Here is a 13659-nt window from a genome sequence, read left to right on the forward strand (position 1 = left end):
TCTGTGGAGATTGTGTTACTATCTTTCATTGCCTTAATTTGTTTTAAACATAAAATATGTCAATATTATTGTAATAACTGGTATCATGTGACATCCTCTATTTCGAGTGATAATTATTCGTATTTTTTTAACCAAACAAAAAAAAAAAAAAAACACTACTTTGTCTGCAAAGTAAACATACTGAACTCAAAAACTGAATTTTTCAGCTATTTTAAACTGGAGTGAACATCAATTAAAATTAATACAATTTAATGTTTTAGAAAAGGAATAGACTATGTACAGAACAAGACTATTTTATGTCAATTAAAATAAGCACATTAGTTCAAACACATTACTGGTTGAATTAAAATACATACTGTAAATTCTCCAGTAACAGGATCAAAGCCTACATGCACAGTATGTTCAAAGTTTGTAGGTGGAGAAATTACTGGCTTTTCTGCATCCTTCCTATCCTTCTTAGTACCTTATAAAAAAAAAAAAAAAAAAAAAAAAAAAAAATTTTTACAACAGTTTATAAAAAAATGCTACAACTGTTTATTAAAAATTTTGCTGTTGTTCATACTTTTCTTCTAAGATATTACCATTATTTATGTAATTGAAACAATTATTGAGTAAACAGTTATTAAAGAAAAGAATACAGCATTCAGCTTTTACAAAGACTGAAATAAGGAAATTTCAAAAAGATATGAGAGATCAGGTTAATTGTTTGGGAATTTTTGTCATAATTCATAGGGTTTGTATAGCTCATTGTGTACTATTTCTGTAAAACAGTGCATTTTTACAGGCTGAGATGCAAATAGACAAGCTGGAAAAAAAACCAGGGTCCAAGAAAACACATTCTTAAAAGTGTTCATGTTACCGTTTACATGTAAAATGCTTGTAATACATGGGCAAAAAAAAAAAAAAAAAAAACCCTCCTCAAACTATCTTTTTGCAAATAAAAATTAATGAACACAAGCTAATTGTTAAAAATCAATTAAGCTTCTGCAACCCACACAGTTTTAAGACTGCTAGAGTTACTCAGGCAATTCACTATGCAATCTCTGTTCACTCTTACCTGCAATTATGTAATCTCTGTTCACTGTAAGAGTTCATTGTAGCAGTGATGATAAATAACAAATGCTCAAGCTAGTAAAGAGGAAATAACTAATTTCTGATGAAAAATTAGAAGTCTTCAAGAATCATTTGGCAGAAATTTGCTATGAACTTTTATTGCAGTTAGTATTTCATTTCAACACATTTGAAATTTTCCTCTCATATAAATAACTTTATTTATATGAGAAAATAAAAGAAAAAAAGACGATTTAACTAAGTGGTCATGGTATTTGATCTCTAAGTTTATAACAGTGCCGTGGAAGAATTATTTCTCGTTACTGTAGTAAGTGTTACAAATACATTAAGAACAGTGTTCATATAACATTACAAAAGCATTTTCAAAATCAGCTCCATTGGCTTGGTTTTGAAAGCAATTCTCCAGACATAGGTTTTCAGTCTGCTGCTGCTGTGATTACAACACATTAGTAAAAATTAAAAAAGTATTACTATTAGAAATAATATTTTTTATTTTTATAGTGATTATAGTACTGAGTAGGAGAAAAAAAACAAATGAAGAATATTCACATATGGCCACAAATTGCTAAAAATAAGGAATACAAAAAGTTAGTCTTTTTTTTTTTTTGACTTAACTATGATCATTAAGAATACAATAATTCATGCTTACATTATTTAGTGTTACTGATCAGGAAAAAAACAAGTCAGATAAGTTATAAGAAATACAGCAATACTCCGCATAGCACTGATAATTGGTACAGAAACTGTTCCATGTTATGTGAAACCACGCTGATTGAGGTATAATTATAATGGGTTTTAAGTGAATGCGTACCAGAGAAAGTCTATAAACAAATTATAATAAATCTATAAACAATTTGCACTTGATAGCCAATTAAAAGGATTTGAAATAAAAAATATTGCAAAAGTTTTATTAATGAGAAGGTAACAACATGAGATGAAAAAAAAAAAAAGCTTTGTTTATTTAGGTATTTCAATAATAAAGTCTGGTGAAATCTCTTTTTCTTGGCATACAAGTCTTTGTGGCATCGAATCCCATCTTGTAAAATTTGCTGCATCTTGATGCTACATTCAAGATCCGGATCTCCATTCATAATCACCTCTCTCAGGCCATGTCAATCCCCCAAAAACTTTCTCCAATTCTTCTGTTGAAAAAATTTCTTTGGTTCCACTTCATTGTTATCCACTTCAGAATTGTTTTCCTCTTTTTCATATGCAGTTTGCAATTTCAAGTTTTTCATATGCAATTTCAAGGAGAGTTGCATCATCTAAGTCATTTGCATGTGAGTCAGTGCAGTCACGTACATTGGCAACGTCCAAAGTTTCGAATCCCAAGTCTCTTCCAATCTTCACAACATCTTCGGTAATTGTCTGAATTTGTAATTCAAAACCAGCGAAATCATTTGCCAAATGGGGCAAAACATGCTGCCAAACAGAACGCATGTTGGTGGCAGTGATTTCTAGCCAAGATGAAAATATAGTTTTGATTGTATTTAGTGGGGTAAAAAATAAATTGTGAAATGAAAAGCTATCACTTCATCTCGTCAGGATGGAATTAAGAATACCGAACACTGTTGCGCATTGCTACTGACTGCCCGAAGGAAGCTATTGGCACATGTGCATGTGAGACAATAGAGTTGGCACTGTAGCATATATTTATGCATACCTAAGCTATGACAATGCAGCATATATGTAGAGTAAGTGTCTAGGCTATTGAATGTGTTTTAATATGTACAGTAAATTTTTACTGTGTACAGTAAATCCATTACTGTACACAGTATTTAAAAAGTAAAAAAACCCATCATGGTGAAAAATGGGCTGGTGCATTAAGTTCCCATTTCTTGAAATCCACAAATCTGTAACCAAAACATGGGTGGAAAATTGAAGATTGTGTGTGTGTGTGTGTGTGTGTGTGTGTGTGTGTGTGTGTGTGTGTGTGTGTTGCAAAATGAGCTACTGGCAGAAGTTTTTGCATTTATTCATAGTGTGGCAACAATTCTTGTACAGGTGAATTGTGACATTGTTATAATTGCTGTTCATGTAATAACCTCACTATACTTGTAGAAGAAACAAGTATGCAACCTAACAGAGATACTTACATAATGTGAAATATTTGTTCTCCAACATTTTTAGTCCATTGAAATCTCCTTCTGCTGGCATTCACACTAAGTTTTTCTATGCTGGAATTTTCGGCATATCTGAAAACTGCATTGGTATTTCTGGCACAAGGGCTACTAGGGCCATATTGCACCTATCAACAGTATGGAAGTGAGACATGGTGATTATAGAATCATGTCAGAGGCGATCATATAGCTGTATCCCTTTTAGGAAGCAGAAAAAAATCTGGAAGATTTGCATCATTGCCTATAACATGACGAAGTGTTAAAGGTTCTTGAAAATTTCATAAAATACTGAAAGAGGCTTTTCGGACATAAGTGTATAGCGTACAGTCAACAAGAATGTGTTTGATTGTGAGAAGAGAGCTGCAGTGCATACACTTCGGAGGATCATCTCCTGTGAGTAGATAAAGATGGGCGAGATGACTGTGACCGATTCTCACTCTCGATAAGACTTCTTCCTTTGTTTACACGAAAACTGGAAGCCCATAACTGTGGTTCAGATTTTATTTGAAGGAGCTTGTTCTGCAGTTGAGCTTGCCATAAAAGTGTCAACTGTTCCTTACATACATGTCTTATATAGGATCTGTAGTCAATATATGGAACGTAGTAATCTGTCGATGCTATGTTGGATGATTTTTTTGCTGCATAATCCACTTTTTCATTCCCTGATATTCCAGTGTGGCCTGGGATCCAACAAAATATGACTACTTGCTGGTGTTCATGGATATGTGTCAGCTGAGTTTTTATTGTTATTACAGGATGTGTTGGCAAGGAAGAATTTTGCAAGGCTAGAAGTGCACTCTGTGACTGCATATATTACACTTTTTTGAATGGACAGATAGAGAATATTTTCTAAGGCAAGGTTGATGGCACATAGTTCTGCTGTATAACTGCTGCATTCAGTGGGCAGGGAAACAGATGGTGTTTTAGGGAAAGACAGCTGCAGCCCCCGACTCCACTTTCAGACTTTGATCCATCAGTGTATACTTTTGTAAAATGTTGATAAGTTTGTGTGTGAACAGTATATGGAGTTGCTGTATATTGATATTTGCAAGCAAATGTTTTCCCAAGTTTAGGAAATAGCTGTCACAGGATGCTTTCATAAAAGATCATGGAGGATCTGCACTGCTTGAATCTTGGAGGACTTTGTCAAGATGTATATTCCAGGTTTGTGATAATGCCTGCAATCTGATGCTGGTAGGCTGAACTGCTCTAGATTTATTTCTATAGTGCATTGAGAACCGTGGATCATTAAGTATTGGCCTAATGGGGTGAGTAGTTAGACTTTGAATTTTGGCCGCATAATTCGGGAGTAACATCTTTCTCCTGAGTCTGAGGGGAGGTTCATGGGCTTAAATATAAAGACTGTACTGGCGATGTTCTGTAAGCACCTACAGCAATCCTGAGGGCAGAATGTTGAATAGGGGCAAGCCCTGCTAGCACGCTTTCCCTAGCAGAATCATACATCGGGGCACCATAATCAAGGCGAGATATGATTAGGGCTTTATACAAGTGAAGTAAGGTGTAACGATCTGCGCACCATGATGTAGAAGAGATAATTCTTAGTAAGTTAATATTTTTCTGGCAAACAGTCCGTAGACGTTTAATGTGTTCTGAAAAGTACAATTTATTGTCAAAAATCACACCAAGAAGACGAACGCTGTTCACAACAGTGACAGGTTGGTTTCTTAAGTGTATTTCAGAATCTGGGTGCATCTTTCGTTTGTTACAAAAATGAATGACACTTTATTTCTGGTAAGACAGTCGGTAACCATTCTGTGCCATCCATAGTTCGATATTATTAATTGATGTTTGCAATTGCCTCTCAATGAAGCTCATGTTTTGCGAACTGCAAGAGACAGTCAGGTCATCAGCATAAAGGTATGAATTCACTGTATTGGGAATGATTTTAGTCATTTGGTTTATTCTTATTGCAAACAAGGTTGCACTAAGAACAGAACCCTGTGGGACTCCTTGTATATATGTTTTGGATTGGAAAGGACTTTCCGATAGCAAACTTGAAAGTTCCTCTGCTGTAGGAAATTCTGTATGAAGTAAGATAAGTGACCTTGCAGATTCCAGGGAATGAAGATCTCTAAGAATACCAAAATGCCAAGTGGTGTCAAAGGCTTTCTCTATATCGAGACATGCCATGACGAGATATTTATTTTGGATAAATGCATTCCTAATATTTGTTTCTGCTTTGATCATGAGATCCAGGGATGATCGGTTTTTCCTGAAACCAAATTGATTATCGGATATCATGTTTTGGGAATCAAGGTACCATGTTAGTCGATGGTGTATTATTTTTTCTAGGGTTTTACTTAAGTAGCTGGTGAGAGAAATGGGTCTATAATTATTAGGAATAGAGATCTTTCATTGGGTTGGGTATTGCCAGTACAAAAGAGTGACACCAGGAACTGGGGAATGTTCCATGAAGATGTAATTATAGAATGTCAGTAGCGAAGACAGTGATTTATTATCCAGGTGTTGTAGCATTATGTAGTATATTCCATCAGGGCCAGCAGTGCTGTTCTTTGCAGTGGATAGAGCCCTTTGAAGTTCTGGCATAGTAAGTGGCTGATTGTACAGTAGAAAGGATTTGGTTCTGAAATTCAGATGGGATTTTTCAGCTGAAGTCAATCTTCTGAAACGATGGTTCGTATGCCATCTATTCAGATAACTGAAAATACTGTGCCTAGGGCATCTGCAATCTCTGCAGGAGTAGAGAGTTCCAGCCCATTCCAGGTGATAAGTGGGGACAACAATGGGGAGAATTTTCCATTTAATTGCCTGATTTTTTTTTCCATATAATTCTTACATCAGTATTTTTATTAATTTCAGTTACAAATCGAATCGAAGAGTTTTTTTGCTTTCTTCCTAATATGGCAGGCCTTAGCTCTAAGTTTCTTGTAGTTTATAAGGTTAGCAGTGGTAGGGTATTTGCAGAATTCCACACATGGTTTTTTTTTTTCTTTTTTTTTGCATTCCTACAGTCCTCATTCCCCAATAGTTTCTGCTTCTACAGATGCTTGACTGATTGTGAGATGGCAATAGATGCAGCTACTAGGATCTGTAGCTGCATCTATTAGCAACAGATCCTAGTACCTGCATCTACTAGGATCTGTTTTGTAATATGGTTGGCAGCTTTGTCAACTGGATGATATTCAATGGCCTGATTGTCGAAGGATACATGCGAAGCATACTTTGTCCAATCTGCTTTGGTAAATTTCTATTTTGTGCCGGTTTCTGAAGTTATACAGTATGAAGTTTGTATTTTACAGATTATTGGGTAGTGATCGCTGTTGAGTGGATCATCCAGAGCTGTCCACTCAATACTAGGAAAGAGGATCGGAGAACAGATGGATAGGTCTATTGCAGAGACTGTTCCTGTTGGAAGGTGGAGATAAGTTGGTGAGCCAGTATTTAATACGGTTAGATTTTGTCTGTCAACAAGCATTTCTATGAGTTGTCCTCGTGCATCTGCATTGGGATATCCCCACAATGGATTGTGTCCATTGAAGTCACCCAATAAACAGAAAGGGGTTGGCAACTGCAGAATGAGATCTTCAAGTTATTGGAAAGTACAAGGATAACTGGGTGGCAGGTAGACAGAAACCAGTGTTAGACTTAGGCCAATCGCTATTCGCGTCGCAACAGCTTCAATGGCAGTTTGTAGTGGAATGCATTTACAAAGGACTCTTGAGTCTACAAGTATGGCTACCCCTCCATGAGCATTAGTGGTTGCAGGTCTGTCTTGCCGAAAGAGTATAAATTTTTTTATCGAGGGAGACAACTGAGGTGTTAAATATGCCTCCTGTAAGCAGATTCCAATTGGATTATGGGTCATGATTATTTCATGGATGTATTCAATATTGCTGCGAAAGCCTCTACAGTTCCATTGTACAATGTTTTTCATTGTTTGGATCTAAATGGAGAAGCTGTGTCTGTCTGCTTTCTGGAAGTCTGTTTCAGGCGGTCAACTTTCAATTTCTCTCTCTTTGAAAAAACAGGTCTGGTATCTATTTTGTCTTCTGGATGGATTTCCAGAATGGTTTCATTTTCTTCTTGATTGTGAGTTTCATTTGTGTCCATAACGGAAGAAGATTCAGCATGCTGCTTGTTAACGGGATCAGAATTTTCTCTTTGAGCAGGTCTTACGGAAGTTGCAGGAGCAACAGGTGGTATCGTGACTGGCATGTTACTAGATCCGTGTTTGAAGTCTGTTGTTTTGAGGACTGTCGTACGGAAGAGAGTGGCGCCTCTGTAGACAAGTGGGAAGGAGCAGCAGTGCGTAGCACAGCTTCTTGATTAGCCCGGGGTTCGAGCCTGTCACCACCAAATACAAAGGATGAGGAAAGGTCAGGGAATGACCACCGCATATTCCGGAGCAATATGGCCTTAGTTGCTAATGCTCCTAAAAACCAAATTGTTATTGATATCAAAAAGCACATTGATATCAATATCATACGGATATTGCATGAAATCTTTTGGCAGCATCAGCATATGTATGTTTCGGCATCAGTTGCTGTATTTGTTTTCTTGCTTCTGAAAATGACTTTTCTATCTTGTACTTCTGGATTTTCTTTTCATACTTCCACTAGTCACATGTTAGAAGGCTGGGTGGTTGGCTTTACAATTAGGACTGTGATTTACAATCAGCGTGGGCATGCTCCTTCGACCCACAGTTAGGGCATACAGCATCACCTTGAAAGACCATTTGGGAGTGTTGGGAGGATTAGTTGAGATTGTGAGAATTGGCAAAATGATTAGCGGAGAGGGATTTGAAGAACTGGAACCAGCAGATATCACAGAAGTCCTTAAACCTCAAAGAGAACAATTATCAGTGGAAGATTTTTTTTGCAATGTGAAGAAGATGATGAAAACAAAGATGCACACAAAATTTAACCCTAGGGACTCACTCTGGTGAGTATGGGCATGGCACACCCAAGGTCCTGAGCTGGAAATCATTATTCTTCTCTTTCTTGATGATTCCCTTCTAACTCTTGTTCTCTCTCTCTCAGAAATTTTTTTTTTTTTTTTTGGCTGGTGCAGCAAAAGCCTTAGGCTTTCTTGTACCACATGGTTAATAATAAATTTTGACCGCAAAGACACTAGCTGAGTTTTTAAGACTTGCAAATCAGCTTAGCCAAGAAGCTCTGGATATGGATCCTAATTTTGAGGAGTTTAAATTTTTGCAAAACTTTATCATTAGCTTTAGTTTCTTATGAAGAAATTTATAGAGAAAAAAGGTGTTTTCCTGGAACAAAGTAACCCCTGTGCAAATCGGGGGATGACTGTACCTTAAATATACAAGGCTAAGGTATGACATATGTGCATGCACGCACGTTAAAACTTTATTTTTCTTTATCTCAAAGTGAGAAATATTGGTCATTTACAAAATAAATTTGATAAAAAAAAATTGTGGTTACTAAAAATATACATTAAATTATTCATCTTCTGATCATAGGGAAAATTAATTAAATAAAAATTAAGTGAAATATGTTAATAAAGTTTATTATACTTACTTTTAGATGATTTCAACTTTACTTTTCTCTTTTCTTCGCAATCTGGTTCCTTTGGAAGTGGCTTCATGTCTACAGGAACTACAGGATCTCTGCATTAAATAAAAGCTCATTTAACAGTTCATTTGATCAAATTCCTAGAGAGAAATGGATTTATTTCAAGAAATAAATGTGCACAATACCTTAAGGATACTCCTTACACTATGGGTAGGAAAATTAAGGGATATATGTTACTTATTGCCCCAACCTGATTTCATGCAGCCTGCAGATTTATTCTTAAGAATAATAAATACAATAATTAATGAAAATATTTTGGAAATTTAGTCGGCAACATACCTAAAAAAAACAAGAATAAAGAGAACGTAAAAATAAACAGTATTACGATAGTGTTTATGGGCCTGTAACCTCAATTAAAATTTCCCTATAATCAAAATAGTTCCAGGTCTCAGCTGACTTGTCTTATTAACCCTTTGTGGTCCAACGTTGTAAAATTCCTCTTCCAGTCCACTGCTGGTCCAGCATCTCCATCACTGTTTCCGATTATGAAATTTGTTTTCCAACTGTACAGGTGTAATTATTGTAATACCACCTATTTCAATTTCATATAAACAATCCGAAAGGCTAAATCCAGGTTTAATGAAGTTTATATTCAATAAACATCAAAATTTATATTCAATAATTTATAATTATATTCAATAAAATTCAAAAATGACAATGCTGCACATGCAGCATTGCTTTTTTTTTTTTTTTTTTGGTCCTATTTCAGTCGGATGTTGTTGGTATTGAGAACATTGATGAATCCGATTATAAAATTTGTTTTCCTGCTTGATCTATTTATACTTCATATAAATAATCTGAAAAATTAAATCTATATTTATATTCAACTGTTAATAGCAGACAGGTTTTTTTTTTTTTTTTTTTATCTTAAAGTCCAAATGTCTCAACTGGTGCAGCCATCAACATTTCCGATTATGAAATTTGTTTTAACAGTGTACTGCTATTTATTTATAGTTCACAAACAATCTGAAAATGATTATAAAATTGGTTTTCTCGCTATACTGCCACCCATTTATACTTCATATAAACAATCTGAAAACCTAAGTAGATTTTATATTCAATTGTTAACGGCAGGCGGTGTTGTTCTTATAAGTGTAGAAGTCACATAGTAACTCATACTTGTGTTCAAATATTTAGACATGCCATCAAGATCTAGTAAAGGGCCTTTCTAATGGTGAAATTGTTAAACCTTTCTGAAAAAACTAAGTGGGGAAAAAAGGAAACTCTTACAAATAAGATAGTTTCCAACTGTTCCATATGGTGGACTGGTTTTGCTAAATGAACTAAAGGAGATTTTTGGAGTTACTATCAACATGGGACTAAATGACAAAATTGATAAAGAAATACTGGTCTGAAGAATGGACAGAGACAATTAAATTTTTCAAGAAAGTATTTTGCAGGAAGAGATTTGTGCAGATATTTTTGGATGTTGCATCTCTGCCCACTCACAAAAAAGACCAACAAGGAATGCAAAACAAGTTGTCAATTATCCAGAAGAAAGGCTTTCTGAATATTTTCTTCCAGAAAGAAACACTACATTAGTACTTTTAAACTGATTTATCATGTTTTATGTATTAGCTCATGTAAACTCAAAAATAAATTTCTGAACATCACATTTCAACCAGTCATTTGTTTGATCGATAGAGCTGGACCACATGGGGAAGACAGCGAAAATAATGATGGACTGCAAAGGGTTAAATAATGCTTCGTAAATTTCTTGTGAGTGAAATAGTTCTGACAAAAATTCCGTTCAATAAATCATTTTCAAAGTCCATCAATGCTTAAAATGTATTAGCTGTGTGCACGTTTAGGGGATCAGTATAAGTCCTGGAATGTGATGTTCTTTATACAGGGAAATATCACAGAGTAGCAGTAATTTTTAAATGTAATTAAATCTTAATGTATCAGCTTACTTTTAAATTATAAATGACCATCATTTTGTAAATATGGCTATGTGAAGATCTGATTAAATAAAAGGAAATTAAAGTTTTAACAGATGCAAAAGAATTCAGTTTCACACCCTCCAAATTTTCCACATTTTTGGATGATTATGCTCAAATCCAATTGGTACTATGTACCACACCCACCCCTAAAAAAGAACAGATAATGTGATCTATGAAGCGACAAATTTGTGCACCTACTTACCTTTTTTTTACCCTTTCATTATTTTGCTGGGGAGGGAGCTAAAATCAATAAGCAGTTCATATTTTTTTTATATCTTTTAAGGCCACCAACATATTTTGTCGGAGAAGGGGGAAGGGTATTAGTAATGAATTAGTAATCTAACTTAGTGCAACCTGAATCCATCCATCCATATGTTATTGAAATAACATATATATTCTGGTGCAATCAAATGGGCCAGAGGGCTTATAGAATTATTTTTAATGAGGTACAGTAGAACTTCTGTTGCTGTCAGGGTACGGGACAGACCACAAACCAGGACCAAGAAATTTCACTTTGTAGTATGCAAATATACCTTAAATTGTTTAGCCAGGCATGCAGTAGTATAAATTCTTTTTGAAGTTTAGTACCTGCATATATAATGATGTTCATCTACCATATCAAAGGTCTATCATGTTACTGGATCATTACAGAATTTCTTTGAATATATTTTTTTCCCATTAAGATTTTATCTCCACTGCTTCAGAAGCTATACACTATCTTACCAGAAAATGGGACACTTATAGTTATGAACAAAACATGTATTTATTAAAAGAAATTAATAAGCATACTGACACATCTTTGGCTGTAATGACTGCTTCAATGAATCATAAAACTTTTTACTAAGTTCTGGTAGAAAATTGGTGGTACTGTACTCCACTAACAAAAAGGGAAACTTTTGGCCAATTTTGTGCTTCAATTCATCCCAAGATGTTAAATTGAGTTAAGGTCAGGGGCTATGTACAGTAGAACTTCAATTATCTGCCAGGGTACGGGACTGAGACCATGATGGATAATCGAATAGGATAATTAAACCATTATACATACAATAGACCGGGTCATATAACCTGTTTATTTTATTACATAATACATAACCTAATGAAATTTAATTAAACTTTAATTATTATTTATTTTTTACAGGGTTATCAAAAAATCATAGTGCGATATCTAAATACATACCTATTTTTAATATTTTCACTTACATTGGTCTAGTAAAGTCATAAAAAAAAAAACAATATTACATACATAAAACTTTGTTCTGTCATTAAAGAAATTTAAAGGAAAACAAATTACAAAGTTAAATTTCTTTTCTAAAAAAGAATTTCTTTTGTTTCATTACCCCTTGAGCCTTTTGGGAGGCAACGTCACAAATTTTATGGAAAAGTAACACTTGCGTAGCATCTGCTTCTTCTTGCACCTCGAACCACTCAATGTACTTTGACAACATAGTTTCAGCTTCACAGTGGCTAATTATGTTTGTTGTTCCATCAGCAGCAGATTTTTCTTCTTCAGTTTCAGAATCATTCGGAAATTATCATCACTCTTTGCACAATTTAATCGTCGTCTAAAATTTTGCATCCAATGTCCATATCCAGCCAATCATTTACTTCCTCCATTGAAATATTTTTAAAACCAGGAACATTCAAACATAACTGCAAAAATTCAGTTTCTTTTGGAATGGTTTCTGTGTCAGTTGAATATATTTATGGCTACAACTTATTCCAGCTTTGTATTGTTTGAAATGGAACATCATTTCAGGCATCAGTGACATTGAAAATTGCATCTTTTATAGAGTAGCTTTTCCAAAACTTTATCACCTCTAAATTATTTTCTGCCAAACAAGTTTTTGAATGAACATTTTGCAATAACAATGTTTCATACTCTCAATCGTGCCTTGGTCCATCAGTTAAATGAGAGATGTAGTGTTTGCTGGCAGAAAGTGGCATAATATTTTGCCATCATCGCTTCTTATATCATATACATGTATGGGATGAGTAGGCACATTGTCCATCGGTAGCATTGCATATTGTGGGAAACCTTTTGATGTCAAATGTGATCTTACATATGATACAAATATTTTATGAAACCAATCATGAAATATATCTTGGCACATCCATGCATTGTTTTGTGAGAAATATTTAACTGGCAAAGTATTTAAATTAATATTTTTAAATGATCTAGGCTTTTTGGTTTTCCGATAACAACCAAAGGCAATTTATGACTACTGCTGGCATTAGCATATACACCATTATAGTGATGCAATCTTTTTGCATCTTATATCCTGGTGCCATATGTTCAGTCATTGAAGCAAGTGTCTTTTGAGGTAGTGCTTTCCAGTTAAGGCCAGTCTCATCGCAGTTGCATATTTGGTCTTTAACCAAACCTCGATCAGCTAATTCCTTCTGTAGTTTTTCATGAAAAACAGAAATTGCTGCTCTATCTGCACTTAGCTTCTCGCCCTAGATTGACAACTGTCGAATATCCAATCATCCAATGCTAGCCTTGAATGAAGGATCAGTTTTTTTATTGATTTCAGTGGCTTTTTTGATTATTATAGGTCCTGACAATTGAATTCCTTGGCTACGTTTGTGAACAAACCATTGAAACATTGCAGTATCCAATTGTTCATTTTTAGCAAGCTTCATTGTTTTACGACTTTTAACGTTACCATCAGTGGTTTCCATTTTCGACATGTGGTTTACAATTTTGTCTGCATCATGCTTTATATCATTTACTGTTGTTCTTCCTATTCCATAAACCGATGCTATACTTGTAGCACTTTCACCTTTTTTTTTAGACGACTGATTATTTCGCTTTTGCGATAATCCCGACATATTTGCTTATGTTTCGGTCATTTCAATGGGTTTACTAAATTGAAAAGTATTAAAATATGAAACAACAGGTTAAAGTACACCCATATAGTGAGTTGTAAAACAGATTGAGTGACA

The 13659-nt window shown here is 34.7% G+C and overlaps 1 protein-coding gene across 4 annotated transcripts in view; it reads right to left on the reverse strand.

Moving 5' to 3' along the window:
• Positions 1-13659, reverse strand: part of Pak (serine/threonine-protein kinase PAK 3-like protein) — a 251389-nt gene that overhangs the window by 208639 nt on the left and 29091 nt on the right. For all 4 annotated transcript variants that reach the window (XM_090375934.1, XM_090375932.1, XM_090375933.1 and 1 more), the window contains exons 3-4: positions 8717-8805; positions 357-463 (exon numbers count right to left, since the gene is read on the reverse strand). In XM_090375934.1, the coding sequence (XP_090232060.1) occupies positions 357-463; positions 8717-8805 (196 nt within the window). The remainder of the gene's footprint in view (positions 1-356; positions 464-8716; positions 8806-13659) is intronic.

Source organism: Mastigoproctus giganteus, chromosome 6, assembly GCF_048544385.1.
Source record: "Mastigoproctus giganteus isolate SK-2022 chromosome 6, ASM4854438v1, whole genome shotgun sequence".
NCBI lineage: Eukaryota > Metazoa > Arthropoda > Arachnida > Uropygi > Thelyphonidae > Mastigoproctus > Mastigoproctus giganteus.